At 44.1% G+C, this 24,983-nt stretch overlaps 1 protein-coding gene across 2 annotated transcripts; it reads right to left on the bottom strand.

Moving 5' to 3' along the window:
- Positions 1 to 4: 4 nt before the first annotated feature.
- Positions 5 to 24,562, bottom strand: LOC118091363 (protein mono-ADP-ribosyltransferase PARP12). 2 transcript variants are annotated; one of them, XM_035128281.2, is made up of 12 exons: positions 23,990 to 24,562; positions 20,003 to 20,138; positions 15,320 to 15,587; positions 13,037 to 13,138; positions 11,274 to 11,397; positions 10,083 to 10,278; positions 8,243 to 8,363; positions 6,037 to 6,133; positions 4,670 to 4,751; positions 3,423 to 3,553; positions 1,486 to 1,637; positions 5 to 1,102 (listed from the first exon to the last, which is right to left on the bottom strand). In XM_035128281.2, exons 1-12 carry the CDS (start codon positions 24,343 to 24,345, stop codon positions 843 to 845), a joined length of 2,025 nt encoding a protein of 674 aa, XP_034984172.1. In that variant the 5' UTR covers positions 24,346 to 24,562; the 3' UTR covers positions 5 to 842. The 2 variants fall into 2 exon arrangements, with proteins under 2 accessions (XP_034984172.1, XP_060135900.1); XM_060279917.1 differs by lacking the exon at positions 23,990 to 24,562 and adding an exon at positions 23,882 to 23,980.
- Between the last annotated feature and the right edge of the window lie 421 nt (positions 24,563 to 24,983).

Below are 24,983 nucleotides of genomic sequence, written 5' to 3'. Positions count from 1 at the left end.
GAGCCATTCTAACTCCAGTCCTTTTAATTCACTTAAAAGACTGGTGCATTGCGAGAAAAGGATCAACCCAAATGATACCAGACAGTATCCACTCGAATCTCACAATATTGAAATGTTTTACAGCTATAGCTAGAGAGGACGTCAATTAGGAGTTTCAACAGTGTCTTGAGGAACTCAACGCAAGACCAGCAAAACACATTCACTGCTTAAAAACTGAGCCATTTAAAAAACAATCCCAGTTTTAATCTGGCGAACCAGAGCATCACACGGAAACGCCGTTTACCTTCCCGCCAGAGCAGTACCTATTTATCTACTTGCCTTTTGACATGCTTTCGAACTGCCAGGTTGGCAGGAGCAGGGACCGAGCAACAGGAGTTCACCTCACTGTGGGGATTCGAACCGCCGACCTTCTGATTGCCAAGCCCTATGCTCTCTGGTTTAACCCACAGCACCACCCATGTCCCTCTCACTAACATAGTCTTAGCCAATTAAAGCTTGTATGATAAATCAATCAAATCTTATGCTCACAAATAAAATAATAGCCTTGAAGGAAGAATTGCTTTGAGACCATCTCAAAGAAGTCATTCCCTCCTGTGAAAGAGAAAGTGGGTCTTTTCTAATGAGGTGCTTACCAACCACAGATTTGTCGGGAACTTACATTAAAACAATTATGGTTTGGTGTTTGTTTGTTTTTTTAAAAAGGCTGCCCAAATTAACCAGGAACGCTTTTAAAATATCTTTATCTCAATGAGTAAAACACCACAGCCCTAATATAAAATGTCTTCTGAAAGCAGCCCACAAGACAAATAACCAATGTTATGCGCTCCAAAGTAAAGCTCCTCCTAATTTCTGTATTCTATGAGGTATTCAGGATAGATCTGGTGCTTCTCAAAAATGACAAAGATGGATGGATTCTGGGTGCTATTCACACAGCTGTCATAGAAGACCGAGTTCTGGCTGTCTTTGGCAGGAGGGCGGAGATAGGAAGACACACCATCCGTAAACTCCCCAACCAACACACGGGCCAGAAACATGGTCTTGACAGAAGAATTGCTTTTGGTGTATTTATCAGAATATGAAGCATCTCTTGCAAAGTAACTTCCTGTAAAGGGGAGAGGGAGTGGAAAGAGACAAAAAAGAGCAGCGGAGAGTAAGGCTATTAACTATTAGTTCAAGGTGGTACAGTAGATGCAACATTAGCAAATGTAAGGCCAAAAAGTAGAATGTTCTTCAAGTTTTCTCACATCAGCTGCCCATCTAGGCTGCTTACTGTTCTGCCTCTAAGGCTGCACTCTGAAGCATTAGTCTCACCGTTCTTTGCAAACCACCCTTAAATTATAAACAATCCATTTGGATTTCCGAGATAACACCTGGACAAAACAAACGCCTTCAGAAACAGAGGAAGCGTGTCAACTTCAGGCTGTGGTTTATGCAGATAACACTTTTCCTTCTGCATGATAGATAGTTTCAAGAGAATGAAGTTACCTTTGCCATAGGCTGTGCCGTGGGCGCCGCAGATCCTCCAGTCAAAGTTCTGCTGGCAAATAGCATCAATGTGGTCGTTTTTGGTCCCGTGAAATAACTGTCTTTCATCCACATCCTTTCCCCCATTTGCCTTCTTCATTTGTTCTTTCTGCCTACAAAGAAGCAAATATCTCAAAGTTCCCTAATGCAGAAACACCCAGGATCTGACAAGAGAGAACATTGCTTTAGCATAAGCTTCACCCACCCAGGGCTCAAGATTTGCCAATGAAGCCCTGCTCCAGATAGCATCAATGATCCATCTTTTCTGTAGTGCCCCATCTGTTCAGAACTCCATCTTCTCAGTAATGAAAACTTGTATTTTCTACTTTGCATCTTCAGCAGTTAATATTGAGAAAGGTATTTTGCTCTGATGTTTTGCTCTGTCTTGCTTTTTTGCCTACTGGCCCTTAGATTTTACTACTACTTTATTATTATTTATATTATTATTATTATTATTATTATTATTATTATTATTATTATTATTATTATTATTACAAACCACTATGGAAGCCTTTGTAGATCCAAGCAGTCTATACATACAGTAAGGCTGCAACCCTGGGACCACTAACTTCATTCAACAGGAGTAAGCCTCACTGAATTCAACAGGACTTACTTCTCAGTATGCAAGTAAATCACACATTTCTTAAGTCATCATCAGATGTTTTGGTGCAAGAGGCCAAACATACATACCTAATTCAGAAGCTCTGTATAAGGCTGCCTGTTCCCTTCCAACTACCTAACCCAGCCACACTGATTTTACACAATTCAACAGTGTTTTGTGCTCAGATCCAATAACTAAATGCATGCATGATGCCTGTCAGAAGTTATTTTCAAGTATCTTGAGATCATTGTCTTCCACCTCAAGTCTAAAGGGATGTGCTTGGATTAAGCAATAATCAAGAGAGCAACTCTCCTGTATTCTGACATGGCGCCGGACAACATTATTGATATCGCCAATCAGCATATGTGGGAAACATAGTGGTCACTTATGAGAGACACATATATATTCCTATGGCAATGTGAACCCAGTTCCACAACTGAGAAGCAGTCACTTGGAGCAGATTATCAAAACTGGTTTCATATACAGTACAGAGCAAACATGACAAAACTCTCGAGAAAAAGAAACAGCAACATAATTTACTACTTTCAGTTTTGCTTCCTGTTTCAACTACTGTACTGCAAAAGAACAGAACTGAAATCTACACACAAACAAGTCAGGGACTTTGTGGAGCAAAAGCATAGGCACAACCATTGTACCGTGGTGGCGAAGCAGTCTCCCAACACTTCCAAACTGTACCATGGCCTAGTTCAAAGCTTCTGATGGGAAGTTCTGTGCAAAATCAACCACCTGGATACTTGCACACCTACATAATACACAAGAGACCTCAGAGGGGGCTGTTTCCCCCAAGGGAAAACCACAAGGAGTGAGGATAGATGGGGAAATGGCAAGGAAAAAGACTTGGAACTGCCCCCACCCCTGCCCTCCTCAACATCATGGTCCTGGATCTATCCCAAGCTTGTTGTTGTTGTTGTTGTTTAGTTGTGTCCGACTCTTCGTGACCCCATGGACCATAGCACGCCCGGCTTAGATGCTTGCAATAAATTTATCCCAAGCTTAGATGCTTGCAATAAATTTAGGCATGGATGTCCTATCACCTTCTTACTTGGCCCAAACTCCAAAATATCCCTGCATTGCAGGAGGTTGGACTACTAGGTGGCTCTTGTGGTCACTTCCAACTCCACAATTCTGTGATTCTATAAACACTGCCCAAGTATTTAAACACTGAGGAACACTGAGGAATGTTTTCAGACTTCTGCTACGCAGCAGTAAATCTGGGCTTTGGAAAAGTAAAGAGAAACCCAGTTACATAAAACCAGAGCAATGAATTTGCACTTACCACCGATATACTTCCCACAGAGCCAAATTCTGGATTCTTTTGACGCTCATAATCAATGCATTTGGCATCGTGCGCTGAAAATTAACCTGGACCTTTCTGTACTCATTGGAAGATGGGATAAGGGTGATCAGCTGCAAGGTCAAAGGTACAAAGATGCTTCATGAAAATGGTGGCAAGAGTAACCCATGCAACAAAGGTAATTCCAAATGTGCATAAAGATTTGGAGTAGCAGGCCAGAGGTGCAGGGCCCCTCAATACTGATGGCGGGGGAGACGGCGAGATAGGTTTTTAACTAGACACTTAAAGGAGGAGGAAGAGGAGGAGTTTGGATTTGATATCCCACTTTATCACTACCCCAAGGAGTCTCAAAGCGGCTAACATTCTCCTTTCCCTTCCTCCCCCACAACAAACACTCTGTGAGGTGAGTGAGGCTGAGAGACTTCAGAGAAGTGTGACTAGCCCAAGGTCACCCAGCAGCAGCTGCATGTGGAGGAGCAGGGAATTGAACCCAGTTCACCAGATTACGAGTCCACTGCTCTTAACCACTACACCACACTGGCAGTATCTTGGATCATCCCCATCTCTGGGGCAAAGTATATGACTACTGATGCTGAATTGTTCTTAAAATACGACCTATTTTGTTATTCTTTCATCTTTATCTTACACTCACCCTAATTCTTTGGTGCAGTGGCTTCCTGAATGGGAGAAGTCAGGGAACCCTGATCAAGTCAGGGAGCCCTTCAAAGACAGTATTTAATGCTGTGTCCTCATACACCCCTTGCATCTGCACAAACCATTTGGCTAATGCATCCCACCTTTCTCCTGACTTTTGGGAGACTGGCAAAACATTTCTATACTTTGAAGGGGTAAATAACTGCTAACATTGCTCCCCAATGTTCCATTTTACTGGTTTTGTTCTTGAATGTTATTGCATAGGTTAGATATCACTTTATGGAAGCCATGAGGGATGAAAAGGAAAGCTACGAAGGTGGGAAATAGATAACAATGCACATCTCTCATCCTATTAACTTGCCAAAACACAAATTATGGTTCTGCAATAATCAGACTAAACTAATCTGAAAAGATGTGAGTAAAAGCGAATAGTTCTGGAGCATAGAATCTGCCAAGGAGAGCGCTAAAGCTGCCCTTTCCCTTTGGCAGAAGCTAATGTCAGTAGGCAAGATGTCATAGTGGGTATTGAGACATTACAGGGACAGCCTGACCCCACACACTTCAGAGTATCCTACCTTATATCCAAGTTCTGGCAAGGCTGACTGGTCCCAGTGAGCTGGAATGTGCGTATTGTCTCCTGTCGACTGCTTGCCCCCACTTTGCAATGGGAAGAGATCAGGCAATTAAAAATTAACACTTACATATAATAATAAGCTGCTGGGGGAACTCACACCTGTTGAATATGCGGCGAAGTGAATGCATTCAAGTTTTGAATATTGTCTTAAAACAAAGTGTAAATACACCAATTAAATTAAAGCTCCTGTTCGGGACGCGGGTGGCGCTGTGGTCTAAACCACAGAGCCTTGGGCTTGCCGATAAGAAGGTCAGCAGTTTGAATCCCCACGACAGGGTGAGCTCCCATTGCTTGGTCCCTGCTCCTGCCCACCTAGCAGTTCGAAAGCATGTCAAAGTGCAAGTAGATAAATAGGTACCGCTCCGGCGGGAAGGTAAACGGCATTTCCGTGTGCAGCTCTGGTTCGCAAGAAGAGGCTTAGTCATGCTGCTCACATGACCCAGAAGCTGTACGCCGGCCCCCCTGGCCAGTAAAGCGAGATGAGTGCCGCAACCCCAGAGTCGTCCGCAACTGGAGCTAACGGTCAGGGGTCTCTTTCCTTCCTTTACCCAAAGCTCCTGTTCAGTAAAACACCCGTGCCAGAATCATAACCTCTCCCCATCTACAGTACTAATCAGGTGGTTAAAACCCTGATCAGCAACTCAAGTTTCCTAGGAAGTCTGTTTGAGAAGCAAATGATGAGAGCTGGGCCAGCCCTAAAGGCACATTCCTGCCGTGGATACAAAGTTCTCCACACCTCTTTTCCTTCCAGAATCCTTTATTTATGTTTATGCCCCACCTTTCCTCAAAGGAGCTCAATTTAGCTTAGAGTTCCCCTCCTCCCCATTTTATACTCCCAGCAACCCTGTGAATTAGGGTAGGCTGAGAGTGAGTGATTGGCCCAAGGTCATTTGGTGAGCATCGTTGCTGTGTAGGAATTTGAACCCTGGTCTCGCAGATCCTAGCCTGACATTACACTGGCTCACTTTAGAGGACAGGCTCTCTCCCAGGAGCCACCAGCTGCAGACCTCTCGCTTAAAATAAAGGTTCACAACTGGGGGGGGGGCTAGAAGACAAAATACTGACATTGACTGGTTCCCTCAACTATTGCAAAACACTCTTTAGGTGTTTTAGGATTTCCTTTAATTCAAAGGTTCTGTCCCTGTGCACTTTGTTCTCTATTGTTGAACTCAAAACTCTGGAACACCCACAGTGGCCAGGCCTTATTACAGGTTGTGGCGACAATGGGAAAGGCAGACAGCAGGCGTTAAATACTTCCTTATGTCTTTGTGGTGCATAATCTCTATACTGTACAGTACTGTCACCAACCTTTTCTTCTTCTTCTCTACTTCCTTTACAGACACAAACTTCGGTCGTCTTCGAACACTTCGTTCTGTCAGGTAACGCAGGTTTTTCTGCTTCATGGCTGGGGAGGAGGGGGGAAGCCACAGAAATATTTAACAGTGCTTACACACAGAATAACATTTATTCAACTTGAAAATGTATCTCAAGGCAGCCCTGTTTAGGGAAGCTTTTAATGTTTGATGGATTTCTGCATTTTAATATTTTGTTGGAAGCCGCCCAGAGTGGCTGGGGGAACCCAGCCAGATGGGCGGGGTATAAATAATAAATTGTTGTTGTTGTTGTTGTTGTTGTTGTTGTTGTTGTTGTTGTTGTTGTATTAAGCTGTGCAAGTCATTTATGATGACTATCAAACCTTTATTAGGCATTTTACAAATAGAACCGCGAGAAACAGAGTCACATACAAAAGTATTTAAAATGCATACAAAGAGGCAACAGTAAACTGCATACACTAATTGTAGGTATATAGCAAGTCATTTATACTCCCTCTTAAAAGAGATCTGAATACCACTGGTTCTGATTTATAACTTAAAACCGAGAAGAGCCAGAAAACCTCTAGAGAACGTTCCTTCCTTCAAAATCTTTTAGAATATATTCTGCAGGAAACTTCACCTCTGGCTGATGAAGCAGAGGTGAAACCAATTAATATGGGGCAAAATGGAAATAAGGCCTATTTGGCTCCTGAAGCAGACATGCTCTACTCCCGATTTAGAAGATGGATCTCCAGGCAAGGTCCATTCTATACCTGTATCACAGAAGGCATGTAAGCTCCTAGAAAAGACTACCACCATCTCATAAACAGAACAAAAAACCCTCTGCTCAACAGGAGGGATTATTCTATCTTGGCTTAACAAAATATGAACTACTCTTCTGGCTATGCATGCAGCCCCTTCTCCTCTCTCTTTGAAATGAACCGAGGAACAAGTGACTACAGTGGTACCTCGGTTAAAGTACACAATTGGTTCCAGAAGTCTGTACTTAACCTGAAGGGTACTTAACCTGAAGCGAACTTTCCCATTGAAAGTAATGGAAAGTGGATTAATCCGTTCCAGACAGTCCGTGGAGTACTCAACCTGAAGCGTACTTAACCTGAAGCGGACTTTCCCATTGAAAGTACAGTGGAACTTCGGTTTATGAACACGTCGGTTTACGAATTTTCAGTTTATGAACGCCGCGGACCCATCTGGAACAGATTAATCCACTTTCCATTACTTTCAATGGGAAAGTTCACTTCAGTTTATGAACGCTTCAGTTTAAGTACTCCGCGGACCGTCTGAAACAGAATAATCCACTTTCCATTACTTTCAATGGGAAAGTTCGCTTCCGTTTATGAACGCTTCAGTTTATGAACAGACTTCTGGAACCAATTGTGTTCATAAACCAAGGTACCACTGTAATGGAAAGTGGATTAATTTGAAAGTACTCAAACCGAAGCGTACTTAAATTACCATCTTCCAAAGCAACTACTCTATTCCAAACTTAAAAATGGAAAGCGTAATGCTGGTGGTCAACAACAAGAGGTTTAAAGACTCTCTCAAGGAAAATCTAAAATGTAGTATAAACACCAACAACTGGGAAACACTGGCCTGCAAGTGCTCCAATTGGAGAACAGCCTCTACCAAAGGTGCCATGGACTCTGAAGACACTCAAACTCAGGACGCAAGGGAGAAACGTGCTAAGAGGAAGGCACGCTTGGCAAATCCACACCGTGATCAACTCCCACCTTGAAACCAATGTCCCCACTGTGGAAGGACGTGTGGATCCAGAATTGGCCTCCACAGTCACTTAACGGACTCATTGTGAAAACCGTGTTTATGGAAGATAATCTTACTCGGCTACGAGTGATCGCCAAAGAAGAAGAAAGGTGATCTCAAGCCTGTTTTCTTCATGGATGGAGCCTCTCCCACCAGCAGGGAAGAGAATTCTGTCAACATCAGGGTTTAGAGAGGGTTTGGAATGCACTTCAAAGCTTTCCAAAGAACTAGACATGTGCAGGGATATGATGCGTGACTTGGATCCAGCTGTGTCTCTACCTGCCCCACACCTGATATCACATCTGACAGGTGGGCAAGATTGGGACCCATGCCAAGCCAAATCTGGCCCACAGACAAAGTGTTCCCCTGTTTCAGCAGATTGTATTTAAGCATACCTCAGTTGATTCAATGAGGCCTACCTTTGAAATCAAGCTCGTATTTGTGTTTTCCAGCTGAAAACGTGAGCGTTGGAGACGCTTCAGACTGATAAGCTTTTTCCAAGTCAAAGCTGGAGATTGTGGCGGCAGAGTGGTCAACATCCTAGCAGCAGAGAAGAAATCACGTCCCTTTTTAAAAATAGATAGCCAATAACAGGGTGGATTTGATTTAAATCACAAGTCAGTAAGGCTTGATTTAAATCATAGTTTTCTACATAAAGACTAATTCTTGCTGGTATAACTTTAATATGCAAGTAGATGAAGATTTTTAGAATAACAACTTTTCATATTAGTTTTTTATCCCCAGTTTAATAGGTTAATCATTCATATTTGGACAACTTTACTGTTGTACTTAGGAAGGAGAAAAATAATCATTACCTTAATAATAACAATTTAAATAGATTTATTCAACTGAAACAATAACATTACAGCATATGTTATTTGCTTAAACAAACATCCATGTTTGTTAACTAATTTGGCTAAACAAAAAGAAAATATATATATTTTAAGAAACTTAGACTGTCAGCCCAGCCTACACATTAAAAACTTAAATACTGTCCACTCCAAACAATCAGAAAAATATTGTTTCTATTCTATTCACTGAACTTCTTGAAACTTAGCACTGAAGGGGTTGTTTCTGTATTCATAGGTTTGTAGAACAATAGGATTAAGGTCTTTTTCTCAACTCTGTTCATGTTATAACATTTTTGCTGTGAAGAAGAGGCATGTGATCTCTGTTGAGTCAAATTCAGTTTCGAGAACTGCAAAAGTAAACTAAGCACCTGTGATAATATCTTGTAGGCAGAGAAACTGCCCAATAATCTTACAAAAGCCTCTGGAAGAGCATGACATTGTGAATGGATTAATGGAATTTATTTACCAAAAAAATTAAACATATAGAACCTTATTCTACATAATTAAGAAAACTAATCTTTATTTCATGATGGAATAACCTTTGGATGGTAATATATTTTCCTCAAGAAGCATTTTATTTTAAAAAAATCCGATTTAAATAAAAAAAATCGATTTGAATCAAAAAAATCCGATTTAAATTTAAAAAAATCAGATTTTTTAGATTTTTTTAAAAAAAATCATTGATTTTTATCCACCCTGGCCAATAACTTCGTTTCAGGAAACCTTACAATCTAACAGGGGTCTAAAGTGTGAGATATACTGGACTGTACAAAAAAAGATATTCGCCCTTCATAAGCAAGCATGCATGGGATGGATTTGTAACAATTGCTCAGAACATTAAGAGAGGCAAGGAATGATTAGAAAGCAAGACAGCGTTTCTCCATTAAGTGGAATGATTTTCAAAGTTCGGCAAAATCAGGTAGTCCACAGTCAGAAGTTGTTATTTAAAAGCCTGATAAGCTAAAAAGATCTTCAATTAGCACCAAAAAGACTGCAAAGGCAACACCAGGTGAGCCTCCTTGGGGAAAACATTCTGTAACAGTGGCAACACCAGCAGGAAGGCTCTTGGTTATTTTTGTTTTTGTTTAGTGCCATTCCTGCTTTATTTGTTGCACTTTGTTTTTAAAATGCTTCCTATTTTGTTTTGGGAACAGCAATACTGAAGGACTGGGCAGAAATGGTCCAAATAAATAAATCTGACCCACAGGTGTCATCTTAAACAGAGTTCTGATCTACTTCAAGGAAGACTACGCAGAAAAATGTTCCAGCAGGTTGTGAAGCATGACAATTGCCGAGAGAGGGATGCCAACTAGATTTCAAGCTTGTCTATCTGCACCAGTTCACAATGTTCGAAAAGGGTCGCCACAATATTACTTGCTTCAGTGCAGCATGATCCCATGTTACTTACTTGCTTTCCATATTCATTCCACACCCCATATTCATCCTTCCAATACCAGATCCAGTCAGTTGTGAGAATATAGTGAGGCGCCATGGTCACAGAAGATGCAGTGGAGAGCCGTCTAATTTTGGCAGTGCCACAAGTCATACTGGAGAAAACGATGTCTGCAGGGCTGCGGCCATATCCAGCGCTGTTGTAGTCAATTCTGTGCAGAATTGGGTTTTGAGCGGAGGTTTAGCGTGCACTTGGAAGATTTCCAAAGAACTAAATATTCTTTACTACTAATAATGTCGAGATCTGCTACTTTCTGCAAGCCAGCATGATTTTTTTTCTTCCACCCTTAACCAAGAGTAATTCCATTGTTAAAAGCATTTAAAGCAGTACTGCAAATTCAGTGGCGAATGTGTCCCTTTTCCAGGAGGCTGGTCAGTGCTTCTCCCCAAAACTCCCTGAAGCTTAGATTGTTTTTCACAGATGCATTGCCCCAGTTGGCTACTGCTGCAGCACTATTCCTTCCCAACCCCATCCCCCAGACTAGCTTTCTTCCTAACAATAGTGACTAGTCAATTTTGAGTAGCTCCATGAAGTTCTGTAATGATGTTGCCATGAGAATCCTGGGAACTGTAGCTCTGTGCGGATGGATATACAGTTCCTAGGATTCTTTGGGGGAAGGCATGTGCTTCAGATGTGTGTTGAGCGTGTTTTAGATGTACGGTGTGGGTCTGCCCTCACTTTCAGTGGGGTATTATTTATGGTTACAAGTCAGATCATATCCCAAGTTTTTAAAAAGCATGCAGCTGCCACACCAGCAAGTCCTATTCTGCCATCTTGAGACCTAGAACCCCCCCCTTTCAACCTCAAGAATAAAAATGACTAATGTATCTAATATGATTTCTAAGACTGCACACAAATATGCCTTTAAAAGAGCTCAAACGCGCGCGCGCGCACACACACACTGCATTTTGGTTCTTTTCTCCACATGAAGTCTAAGCCGATTTCAAATGTTTTCCCACCAGCTTTAATCAAGGCTCTGTGCACTACAAAAGCAGTTAAGCCATTAAAAAGACAAAATACAACATTCAAGTAGTAATCCACCAGCAGAGTTAATTACTAAAGAAAATACAAAGGCATAAACAGCAAAGAGACCTGTACCACTAAAATTCAGAGCCAAACAAGAGCGTATTATTAATGTATCTATACCTGTCAATAAATGGGTCACAGTAGGCCTGTTCAATTTTCTCCATATCCTTCAGATCTTTCCACTGGGTCCCATTAAGTATTTGCCATCTGTATGGCAAATGGAAGTGATCTCGAATACACTTATCTAGATAAATAAAACCAAGTTGTGTTAAAACCGTTGGCCATCTACCCATGGGCTTGACAGAAGAAACACTATGGGGCTGGTGCTAAATCACAGGGTGTGAAGCGAACGACAAATGCTTTGCAGGGAGAAAGCTGGGACAAGACATTCAGAATTTTCCATTAACCAGTTGTCTCCATCCAGTTGAGGAGAGGGAAGCCTGCAAATCCAAGGCCCACTTAGGATTGATTTATCTATGTTCATACTAAACATGCTAATACAACCAGGACATTTGCCACTTAAAGTTGCTACGTTCATATGGTGTACTCAAGCACTCAAGGTGGTTTGCAATTTAAAATAATGGATTGCAAACCAAGAGACATGACACAAAAGGAAAAAGGAATTGCAAGGGAAGAGGAAGGTAAGCACCTATCACCTGGACAACCTTGTTCGTGGCATGGAAAGTAGGACAGCACACCCAAAACTGACCTACAGGTTATATTATGCACAGGTAAAAGCATTTGGATTTTAGGACCGCTAGGAACATGCCATCTCCAAGGGGGAGGGGAGGGCAGGTTTACACTCCCCCACTGCTACACACGAGCCAGATCAGGCTGAAGATCTTGACTAAACCAGTTACATAACGACTGTGTGGAACGGCTGGAGCAGTTCTGGGAGAGGGTCTTGCTGACTCGCCCTCCAAAGCAGCCAGGTGCAATGGGTGCTGATGGCATGACAGTCCAGATGTAGCCCTGCCAGTATAAAGGTAGTAATACCTCCCTGTCTCTATTATAATTGATTCTACTGATGCCTGCTGAGAAGCCAGCCTGCCTACTTTGCAGCGAGTGATATGGGCAGCTTAGTCACCTTGCAGTTAATCAAACAGCCAGCCATTTACAGTATGGTGCTGAAGAGCAGAAACTTAATGCTACTGTAGGAGAAACAGAAGAGCAGCACATTTTTATTTAAAGTTGGTTTGAGAGGGGGATTTTTTCTTGTTGTTGAAACTTTTGTTTTCGTTTTTAAACAAATAAAAATACAAGGACCATTAAACATCCAGCAGTACATCCAATGGCATCCCTAGCTAGCAGGACCAGTTGCAAGGATGATGGGAATTGTAGTCTAAAAACACAGCTGGAGACCCAAGTTTGGGAAACGCTGCTCTAGACATAAACTTACACATTCAACATTCAAGCATTTTACTTAATGTAACCTCTCTACTGACAAGCAGATTTAAAAGCATGGTTGGAGAAATGGCCTCATGAGCCAAACTGGACTCCCTGGTGGGCCAATATTGGCCTGTGGGCCAGAGGTTCCCTACCCCTGGCATAAGGGGAATTTTTATTGCATATAGTCCATCTTGGGCCATTTAAGAGACACCACTCAATTCATATGCTCGAGCGCAGAATAAAGTAAAGGGATCTTCTTCAAAGTACATCTGTTGCAGGCAGGGGCAAGTAAAAGAGAGAGGCTAGCAAACTAGCCGACATTATTTTCCAAGTGGCTCAAGGCTAAATAAATAATATAGCTTAAATCACAATTTCTTGGGGATGCTAATACATTTGAAAGTGCCTAAAAACAGGGGGGGGGGGGGTAGTGAGACATACACACACATGCAAAAGAAAAGCTTGATAGAACCCAACACAGGTTTTATTTCACTGACCTTGAAAACTACAACTTTTCCTAATGTGGTATAAGCAGATAAAATCTGAATCTTCGCTGCTGTTTGTGGTTGATGGTACCTGGCCGCTGCTCAATTTTCTTTCTGAGAAAGCAGGAAAACACAAACTCTAGCTCAGTGTTTTGCAACCTGTGGATTGCACCCAGTAATTTGATTACAAAGCCCATGCAAGTGGGTGGCAGGCTTTATAAGTAAACCCAACATTTTTGCATGTAACTGGTATGATGAAAACTTCTTCCAACATTTTGTTTTGTTAGCATATTCTTAGCATTATTACATATCTTTAGGCGCCAGGTGAAAACATTACAGTGGAACCTCGGTTTATGAACGCAATCCGTTCCACGGAGGCGTTCGTGAACGGAGGCGTTCGCTCCCTGAAGGCACGCTCCTGCGCATACGCGAAGCGCTGATAGAGCACATCCGACGCCGCAGAACCCGGATGTAAAGCGTTCGTAAACAGAGGCGTTCGTAAACGGGACTGTTTGTAAACCGAGGTACCACTGTACTGTATAACCTTTGGCTGATGAACATTGTATGGCTTTTTAAATGTGTTCGTGGGAGGGGGGTTATTGGTTTGTTTTTATTTTATTATGTATTTTGAATTCTCTTTTTGTATTTTTATGTTGTGAACCACCCTGGGATTTTCAGATGAAGAGAGGTATACAAATTTAATAAATAAACAAACGTATTGACTGCTCTGGGTTCCTGAGTACTTCAAGATCTGAAAACCCAGTTAAGAGTTGTTTTCCTCAAGTCAGTGCTTGAATAATAGTCATTACTACTAGACATTTTAAATGTGGCAGTTGCTCATATTGTGCACAACCATTACAACGTAAACAATGCATTCAGTTCTGTAGATGGCAGGTTTGTATCGAAAAGTTCCACTATTGGCCAATCAGTTAATATTATACATCTTATTATGCCCTTGTCCTTTAACGTATATAGGACAAACCGGAAGAGACTAGAATGTTTGCTTGGTGAGCATCAAAGCAAAATCTCTGCACACATCATTGGAAGTAGGGTTGCCAGACTCGATAGAGGACAGGACTTCTGTGCTTTTAATTGCCCTGCTCTCTTTTGAGTTTGGAAACCTTAAAGAGAAACCAGCAGACCCTTTGTTTAATTTCCAAGCAAAGGGTCTGCTCTTTAAGGTTTCTCTTTAAGGTTTCCAGACTCAAAAGAGAGCAGGGCAATTAAAAGCACAGAAGTCCTGTCCTCTATCGAGTCTGGCAACCCTACATGGAAGCCCAATTAATTAATGCAAGCCTACTCCTGAGGAGTTAAGCTTTTTTTGTTGCAGAACAAGTACATGGGTCTTTGCACCAAGGGCAAGATCCTCATGTAACATTAAGTAAATGTGAGGCATACTGGGTTTCTACTTTTGAGCTCTGTAAATCCTAATGGACTCAACAGGAAGTCTGACCAATCTGCATTCTTGTAACATCTGTTTCCAATTACTAATAATTAATCACAGGAGGTAGCAGGTTCTCAGCTATTACAAATTATGATTCATGAAAGTAGTGGTTATGCTGTTTTAGCCCTGGGAAGAGTGGGAGAATGTAATGGGTGAAATTACCTATTTGCGTCCTTTATAAGAGTATTTCTTGCATGTTTTGAAAAAGTATGATATATAACATTAGGTCATGTTCACAATGAAGAACTCGTGAAGAAAGCAGCTGCTCTGGTTAATGAGCTTTTATCAATCAGAGATGCATTTAAAGAAACTGGTTACAGCCCACAAAGAAGTTATGTTGTTAAAACTCTTCCCAAGGACTCTAGATGACTTGGATGTGAAAAAGACCAATTAGTTGAAACAGACCAGTGTTCTGTCTCCAACTATTATGTCATATTTATTTTACCCATTGTATTGTTTATTCTTCCTCTACAAGTCAGCTTCCTATGTTCACAAGTCCAAACTGCTGGCCAACTTAATAATTGGTCACATGGCCCCACTATTTTATCTGAAAGATTCTCTTCCCCTTTCTTAGAAGGCAAGCCAAGATAGCTCTTAAAACTCGCAGTGAAGTAGCTACAGACCCCGCCTCCCCATCTCCTTCATTGGGCAAAAGATTATCAATATATTTACAGTATTGCTATATTGATCTGGCTGGGGAAACCCAGTCAGATGGGCGGGGTATAAATAATCAAATTATTATAATTATAATTATTAACCTTCTGTTCCTGACGTTCACAGTGAGTGGCAGCTACTGTACTAGCTATATTGGGGGTTTCTATAGTGTTATAAAAGAGAATGAAGCATTCTACCTTTGCTAGTTGATGCTGTTGAGCTATTTTTGATGTCATATGCATTCCTGTAGATCAAGGGAATTTTGGTGATGGTGGCGTGGCTCATTCCTCGCTTCTCCAGCTTCTCGTAACACTCCGAGTTAGCAATGTCGTGTGAGCGCTTGCAAGTACTCCCAAACCTGCATTCTCCTTGGAGGTAGTACTGACAAATGTGGAGTTTGACACAGATCTTCTTAAAGGTGCAAGATCCATAGGGTCCGCCCCCTTTGTTATAGTATGGACATATCTAAGAACAAAGAGGAGGAGAGAGAAAAAATCAAGATACATAAATTCATTTAAAGCAAATAGACTAGAGTAAGATGTAAACACAGGGCTAGCAATGCCTAAATGTTTTCAAGGAGCAAGAGCAATGCGAATGTGGCCCTGTAACAAAACTGCTGCAGCGTGGGGTGACTTTGTTCAGAACTCCAGCACTCCATTCTATTTGTATCTGTTTTCTGTCTTGTCACAGCGCTCAATGAACAGGCCTGCTTTGGAGTGTCTCCTCCCTTTCCTGTCTCTTCATTCTATACTCCCTCCTACTTGGTTGTCAGTCTCCACAACCCAACTTAGTCAGCCCACATTCCATGCCAATGAGTTATAAATGGGCTGTCTGCCCCCACCCCCCAAAAAAGTTTTTTTGCATACTGTATCTGGAAAACTTGGGGATAACCTCAAGTCTGCTCATATCTCTTTCTTGGGCGTGGGTGGTGGTGTTTTGGCTACATGAGTTCAGGTGTTAGAAGCTATGACTTAGTATTAGGAATGACGAATTCTCAAAATCTGAGGAGAAAAGCTTTTGAGCAGTAAGTAACTTGGCTTTCTTGGACTCCTTTCTGTGTCTAGAATCAGCAGTCATGGGGGTCGTCATGTGTGTCATTACCAACCTATTGTACTGGCCCACAGGGGCGTAGCGAGGCACCGTGACACCCGGGGAGGCAAATTGCCATGCCCTTGGGGGGCGCGGCGTCGCTACGTAGAGGGGGATCTCGCCCCCCGCGACTTCTAAATGGAGCCTAAACGGAGCATCCAGACTCCAGGTAGATAGCCCACTGGTGCGGCAGCCCGCCAGGCTCAGGCGCTGATTGCGGGGTGGGGGCACGGCCCTGAGTGCCTCCCCCCCTCCAGCAGGCATCCGCACGGCAATTTCGGCAGGTGCGCCTGCAGCTTTTTTTTTTACAGGTTGCTGTGCAGAGGTGAGGGGCAGGGGCGCGGCCCCAAGTGACACCCCCTCCAGGCCGGTACGCAGGGTGGACCGCCCCCCCCCCGCTTGCTCCGCCCCTGCTGGCTAGGTATGTTAAGAATTACAAATCTACTTGCCAACATGGTGAATTTTCAGTTGTGGCCTTCAGTTGTGTCAGCATTATTCAGTCATACACATGCGCTCAGTGTTCCAAAATTCCCCCAGGTTGGCAACGGACATCTCCATCTGGCTGGCCTCTCCAGCTTTCTTAAGCAGAAGAGCTTATTTATTGCAATTATTTCCCACTTTTTCTCAAAAGAGTACATGGTTCACCCCTCTCCTCAGTTAATCCCTACAGCAACCCTGGTAACTCGCCCAAAGTCACCCAGTGAGCCTCGTGTCTGAGTGGGGATTTGAACCCTGATCTCCCATGTCCTAGTCCAACACTTGAACCCAAGCATCCCCAAACTGCGGCCCTCCAGATGTTTTGGCCTACAACTTCCATGATCCCTAGCTAACAGGACCAGTGGTTGGGGAAGATGGGAATTGTAGTCCAAAACAGCTGGAGGGCCGAAGTTTGGGGGTGCCTGCTCTAACCACTACACCACACTGGCTTCCTAGGGTACTTCTGCTATGGGGCAGCTCTATAAATTAAGTAGGTAAATAGATATGGAGAAGGCAAAATGTCACTTAGAGAAGGATCTGAAATATCTTCATTGAAGCTTGAATTTGTTTTATTTGATGTTTTAATGTGTTGTAAACTGCTTTGATAATAACAAACAAATTTCACGGTAAAAAAGGTGCCTAGACATTCCATTGCGATGACCATAACCTAGGTTTAAGGTGCCATTTGGCAATTAGCTTATATATCTGTTTCTAATACTGCCTACGCCCTAAGAGGAAGCAAGCTGTAGAGTTTTATTCCCTTGCTGCCTGGCAAAATTAGATAACTTTCATTACTAACTCACTTGAATAAACAGGCAATATCAAAACACAACAGATGTTCTGTAAAAGAATACTTGTTACTAGAAATGTGAGGTTTTGGGTTGGAGAAAAATTTAATCCACCCTTTCCAAGTTTTGGGGGTGGGGTGGGGGGGGTGGAGGCTTCACATCTCTATTACCAGGGCTTCCCCCCCCCAGCCAGAACTCAGTTGTGAAACCTCTCAGGTGAGTTCTGGCACCTCTCAGGTGGGCACCATTGCCATTCTAAGAGAAGAAAAGAAGTGTTCATGGTGAGTTCCATCACCACTTTTTCTAGGAAAATAACACTGTATTACTAGAATGAAACAAGGGCCCTCTGGCTTAACCCCCAAGAGGCTTTTTCCTCTAGTTTTGAGCAAATGTGAAGCAGAGATGACATGCCACAGATAACAATCTTTGCCTCCCATTCCAACTTACTTATTTTATTTCCCCATCAGAACAATGACAACACACCTGCAGTTTGCACAAAAAACTTTAGAATCTACACCCACAGTACATAAAATCATTAAAAGACAGTACGGTAATTGGATTACAAAGCAGCACATTTTAGCCAGCACCCTGCCTTGGACTAAATAGCCAGTGAGATTTCAAGAAAGTTCACAAGGCAAGATGGCAACTGACATCAGCTCCAGGTACACACTGCCTCCAATCATGGCCATTTCATTCCCAGCTATTCCTACTAAGAAGTAAGCACTTGTAGACGCATTTCCTCCAAATATTCATGGCAAAGCCCATCATAGCATCCTGTGGCAATTAATACAGTGGAAACTCTCTTATATAGAGTCTGACCATTAGTCCTTCCCACAAAGTACTGCCTAGCCAGTAATTCAGACAGGAAACATTCCCAGACCTACCTGAAGCTGCTGGGGATCAAGCATGGGACCTTCTGCATAAAATGCTCTACCACTGAGCGACGCCTGTTTCCCTTCCATCGTTTCATTATTAAACATACAACACATACAATGACTCTTAACTACTTCTCATCATGAGAAATCCAGCTACACCAAGACCCTTGAGCCATAAACTATTTTTATTTATGTAAATATTAAATATTTTCCACTCATTATTTCAATATGGTTTTTCAAGGCAACCCAGCAATTGCCTTGACTACTGGTGCTTGAACTCAAGGCATTATTAAGGTATATAACTCAAGGTATCTTAAATCTGCCCTAATTTTTCATCTTCTTGTCATAGCTACCAAGTCTCCCGTTTTTCGCGGGGAAACCCCCGTATTTTAAACCGTTTCCCGCTGGCAGCCCAGATTGGGGAAAATCCCGTAAATCCCCCGGATTTCCTACCTGCCAGGGAGGCTCCATTTTGGGTCCTGGCGCCACCCGATTTCCGGTGCCCAGGGTAGCATGTGTAGGACATGTGTAGAAGCGACTTCCGGTGCCGCTCCGCCCATGCCTGGGCACCAAAAATTGGGCAGAGCGGCACCAGAAGTTGCTTCTATGCATGTCCGGACATGCGTAGAAGCGACTTCCGGTGCCGCGCCGCTGCTGCTCCTGCATTTTTCAGCGGGAGACTTGGCAGCTATGCTTCTTGTACATTTCCTTGAGAGTTGCTGTTAGGCAGAAATGTATAGAAATAAAATAAACAAACAGCTTAAAAATGAACAAAAGAGAACCAGCCATAATAGCAGAGAACAACTAAAATCAATTTAAGGCCACTGAATGCCGTAATGAACAAAATGTTTTCAACTAGCATAGAAAGAGCCTGCTGGCCCAAGCCTGTGGCCCACCCATCTAAGCCAGCATCCTGTTCTCACAGTGGCCAACCAGATGCCATTGAAGTGCCAAACAGGTGCAAGAAATTCTGAAGACTTCTCCACTGTATTCCACCACTCTGAAGTGGAGAACATCTCCAGCACATCAGAAATATCATAAGCTGCAGAACTAATTTAAGTAACAACAAAGCCTTGTAAACAGCCAATTGCCTATAGCAAGTAAGAATCCCCTCTGACAATCAGGCAGTGGAGATTTACCAAACATGCTCCTTCCATTTGGAACCAAAAATAACCAACAAAGAGGCATGCATTTGGGCTAGTAATTTCTGAAGGACTTACTTGCAAGGCTGTAGTAACACACCAACAACTGACACATCCTTTTCAAGAATGTGGAGAATGCATACACATACAAATCATTAAAGAGGGGCTTCATCGCATTCTTGCAATGTTTTAGGCAGGGCATATTGTAACCTTTTCCTTATCTCTCCAAGCCAAGCAAAAAACACATTCCTCGCACCAGGAGAGAAACACACGAGCTCCAATCATAACATGCTGGCCGGTTTTGCTCTCACATTATAATGGCAATCTCAAGTTTACAATAGCTGCTAGGACACTGCAGCTACATGGCTTAATAACTTTCATTTAAAATAAATTAACAGAAGTACAAGCTGGAGTTCTCTAATCAAGTTCCCAAAGGTCCAGATATCTGGTATGCTCATTGGTTGTTTAGAGATTCATTAAAAGTATCATCATTCAGTGAAAGTCCTCACCTCCGGTAAGAGTGAAGAATCATTCTGAAGCAGAAGCTGACACAATTCATCATCCTTTAAGCTTTCGAGCCCATGCTCTTTTAGGACAGGGAGGTTATGGGGTGAATGAAAGTCATGGATGAACTTGCATGGCTTCCTGTAAATTTCGAAAACATTAAACATGCTTGTAATTGCATTCTGCTTTTACCATCAAAAATGAAATAAAGCTGCATGCTGTTCGTAGCCAAAGGTAACCGTGAGGCCCAATTCTATGCAGTTGCACTTTGAATAAATATCAATGTGTTTATTGGGGCTTACTCCCAGGTAAGTACATATAGGACTACAGTTTCAGCAATCTTCGTCCAACAGCATTTTGGATAATACCGTGTTTCTCATATTATAAGACATGTCTTATATTAATTTTTTCCTCAAAAAAACACGACATGGCTTATTTTCAAGGGATGTCTTATTTTTTAATAAAGTGCACGCGGGCGCTGTTTGCCGGGCTTGTCAAGCCCAGCAAACAGCGCCCGCCGATCTTCGGTGACAGGCGGGGGTGGGCGGAGAGCAGAGAACGATCTCCGCTTCCCCCCCCCCGCCTGTCACACAGCACAGGTCCGAAGATCGGAGGGCGCTGTTTGCCGGGCTTGTCAAGCCCAGCAAGGAGCGCCCGCCGATCTTCGGTGACAGGCGGGGGTGGGGGGAGAGCAGAGAACGATCTCCGCTTCCCCCCCACCCCCGCCTGTCACACAGCACAGGTCCGAAGATCGGAGGGCGCTGTTTGCCGGGCTTGTCAAGCCCAGCAAGGAGCGCCCGCCGATCTTCGGTGACAGGCGGGGGTGGGGGGAGAGCGGAGAACGATCTCCGCTTCCCCCCACCCCCGCCCGTCACACAGCACAGGGCCGAAGATCGGCGGGCGCTGTTTGCCGGGCTTGTCAAGCCCAGCAAACAGCGCCCGCCGATCTTCGGTGACAGGCGGGGGTGGGGGGAGAGCGGAGAACGATCTCCGCTTCCCCCCACCCCCGCCCGTCACACAGCACAGGGCCCAGCAAACAGCGCCCGCCGATCTTCGGTGACAGGCGGGGGTGGGGGGAGAGCGGAGAACGATCTCCGCTTCCCCCCCACCCCCGCCCGTCACACAGCACAGGGCCGAAGATCGGCGGGCGCTGTTTCCCGGGCTTGGGGAGCTCCTGCTTCGGGCTTGGGGAGGCAGGGAGCTCCTGCTTCGCCTCTCGCTCGGTCGGGGCTTTGCGATAGTGCTTATTTTTGGGGTATGTCTTATTTTTCACCAACCCTTTGAAATCCTGTCATGGCTTATTTTTTGGGGATGCCTTAAAATATGAGAAACACGGTATATATATATATTTAAATTTATATACCGCTTAATTGCTGAAACCTCTAAATGCGTTTCCATAGAACATAAAATATACATCAAAATGATAAAAGATGTAAGTTAAAAACAGGCTGAATATAAAACTATGGGTTTTTAAAGCCAAATTTATCGTTTCAGCATCTTGAATTACCCTACATTCAAGAGATGCCTGAAAAAGGAGAAGCCCATGATTAGGACAGGAGAAATGAATGCAGAAAGCAAGCAGTGTCACAAGAGTTCAAGCAAAATGAAGTGGAGTGTATCATAAAGGCTTATATTATTTATTGCAAGGCTGTTGTTTTTGCTGCAACAGATTAACATGGAAAATGAGTTCACAGTATGTTTTGAGATCTCCTGAGCAAGGTGGTGAAAACATAGTGAGAAAGATTAGCTAGATGGTGGTAGTTTTAGCAGCCACAAACAACACTTGTGAACTCCAAAGTTACCATTTCTCTTAGTATGTATTAGTACAGTGGTACCTCATGTTGCAAACGGGATCCGTTCCGGCGGCCTGTTCGCAACATGAAAAGGCCGCAACATGAAGTGCCGCATCTGCACATGACACAATGTGGCACTTCTGCACAAAGTGTGATTTAGCGCTTCTGCGCATATGTTATGGACACGCTAAACCCGGAAGTAACCCGTTTCGGGACTTCCAGGTTCGGCACATCCATAACCTTAAAAGACGCAACATGAAGCGGATGTATCATGAGGTATGGCTGTACAGTGGGACCTTGACTTACGATTTTAATCCATTCCGAATGCACACTCGTAGGTCGAAAACTTCGTAAGTCGCGTTTCCCATAGGAAAAGCGGTTTCCCATAGGAATGCATTGGAAATGGAAAAATTCACAAGTTGGGGAAACTGCATCTAGCCGCGAACGGGTTTTCCGTTCGGATGTCGAAAAAATCGTAGGCGCGCGACCACTTTTTCCGCTCGTAAGTCGAGAACGTCGGATGTTGAGTACTTCGTAAGTCGAGGTCCCACTGTACTTGTATACAGCTTAGGTCCAAACTATCTAAAAGACTGCATTCCCTTATAGGAACCTGCTAGGGTTTTGAGGGCTTTTTCCTACGTTCTCATGTGAGTTGCCTTGAGTCCCGTCTAGAGCAGGGGTAGGCAACCTAAGGACCGTGGGCCGGATGCGGCCCAATCGCCTTCTCAATCTGGCCCGTGGATTGTCCGGGAATCAGCGTGTTTTTACATGAGTAGAATGTGTCCTTTTATTTAAAACGCATCTCTGGGTTATTTGTGGGGCACAGGAATTTGTTCATCCCCCCCCCAAAAAAATATAGTTCAGCCCACCACATGGTCTGAGGGATGGTGGACCAGCCCACGGCTGAAAAAGGTTGCTGACCCCTGGTCTAGAGAAAAAGACATTAATAATAGTATGTAAACACGATGTACTGTAAATCTAATGGCAGCAAGAATCACAAATTGTCCTTTGATTGCTTGTTTAGTCTTTGGGAATTGGGCATAACAAAAGCAAGCTAAATACTTCCATTTAAAAATTAAATAAAAATGACAAAGACACCCAACCAAAGACCACCAAATTTAATTTTTATAGTGAAAAACCTGAATGATTTGCATACTGGCAAAAAAAGAAGAAAGCCAGCCTCTTTCAAAAGTTTGTTTTTGGTAAAAGTATGTTCACATATGGGTTGCCATATGTCCTTTTTTTACAGGACACGTACTCCTTTTCATAGTGTTCCATATTTAAAAGTAAAAAAGGTAAAGGACCCCTGACAGTTAAGTCCAGGCGCGATGGAAACGCAGTTTAACTTCCCGCCGGAGTGGTACCTATTTATCTACTTGCACTTTGCTTTCGAACTGTTAGGTTGGCAGGAGTATCGTGACGATCGGCAAGCCCTAGGCTCAGTGATTTAGATCACAGCGCCACCCGCGTCCCTATAGTTAAAAGTAGAATTTTGGCAAATGTGTCCTCTTTTTGGCTCTTCAAAATTATTTAATGCTCTACAGAAGATTAAACTCAATTTATTTCCATTGCACATAGTAACTTAACCATTGCGCATAGTAACAGAATGCAAAAAGGGGAACATTTAAAACCTTACGTACTTTCTTACACGTCCACATAAACTATAGATTAGGACTTTGAACAATGGTAGCAAGAGAGGCTCCGCCCCACACTTAAAAGTCGGGGAAGATGGACGGAGGAGTATCACCCCCCCCCCCAGCTCAAACATTCTCTGTTGAACAACAACTCGATGCTGCCCGGCACTTGCCTCGCCCCGTCCCAATCCGGCTCCTAGGCTCGGGATCTACAAACCGGTTCAGCTTCTCCCGTCCATGCACCGCAATTCTTTTCTTTTTTCTTACAGTCCCGACCCTAGGCGCAAACCCGGAAGGAAGTCCAAACAAGAGCAACCCTAGTTTTTGCGGGCGTGGGGTCGTTGCCGCACTTGCACGACCCCCCCTACTCGAGAGTAACCCTCTCCACCCACCGGGTTTGGCAAGCGACGGCAACCCTAGACGACGCTCCCTATGGAGTAAAAAAAACACAACCCACATCATTAACTCGAGGGCTGCGTCTTGCTTCCGAACAAACATGCCGGCGATGAAGCATTTGGGGGGCGGGGTTGTTGTTGTTGAAGGGGGTCTCCTCCGCCGGCCTTACCTGCCTTCCTGGTTACGGCACCCGCCGCCCACGAAGTAGCGGCAGACGTGCAGCCGCCGGCACCCGCCTTGGCACTTCCCGCTGCCGTGCTCCGGGCACAGCCGCGCTCCGGTGGTGGCCACCACGACCTGGACGTCTCCATCTTCTCCTCCTCCTCCTCCTTCGGCCGCCGAGGGGGCCTCCTCCCGGGTCACCACCGTGAACTTGCGCGCGTCCTGGAACAGCACCGCCAGGAACTCCGCGCTCACGCCGAGGGCTACGCGCCGGCACAGTTCAGCCTGGCGCAGGCAGCCCCCCGACGTGCACAGCTCCCGCAGGGCCAGGGCGGCCAGCCTCTGCGAAGTGAAGCTGTCCATGCTGGCTCGGGGTCAGCTTTTGCACGAGGCCGGCCCTCCCGGCGAAGCTGCTGCTCCTCCGCCTCTACCAGGAGGAGACCCGCTCGAGTCCCGCCTTCGCTAGAAGAAGACGACCACCGTCCCTTTTCCACTTCCGCCCCTGCCTTCCGTAATCTCTTCTCCGGCCTGAGGGAGAAACGAAACCGAAAGCGAAGAGTTGCTAGGGCTGCGGAGCGAAGGAAGAGGCGCGGCTTGCTTGTGCATCTAGCTCAGTGTTGTGTACACGGACTGGCAGCCACTGGCCAGGGTTTCAAGCAAGGGGCGCGCTCGTACAGGATTGAACCCGGAACTTTTTGCTCTCATTTGTCCTCTGTGTAGAATCATAGGCATAGCTGCCAAGTTATCCCTTTTTTTAAGGGAAATTCCCTTATGCTGAATAGGCTTCCTCGTTAGAAAAGGGAAAACTTGGCAGCTATGATCATAGGACTGAAGTTGGAACTGAATCATAGGACTGAAGTTGGAAGGAGTCCCCAAGGTTCAGCTGGTTGGTTCAACCCCCGCAATTTAGGAATCTCAACCAAAGCATCCATGGCAGGTGGCCACCCAACCTCTGCTTAAAACCTCCAGTGAAAAAAAGGCCACCACTTCTCGTGGGAGTC

The sequence above is a fragment of the Zootoca vivipara genome, chromosome 10 (assembly GCF_963506605.1).
Source record: "Zootoca vivipara chromosome 10, rZooViv1.1, whole genome shotgun sequence".
Taxonomy (NCBI): Eukaryota; Metazoa; Chordata; class Lepidosauria; order Squamata; family Lacertidae; genus Zootoca; species Zootoca vivipara.
This window is presented reverse-complemented; position numbering and strand designations above follow the sequence as displayed.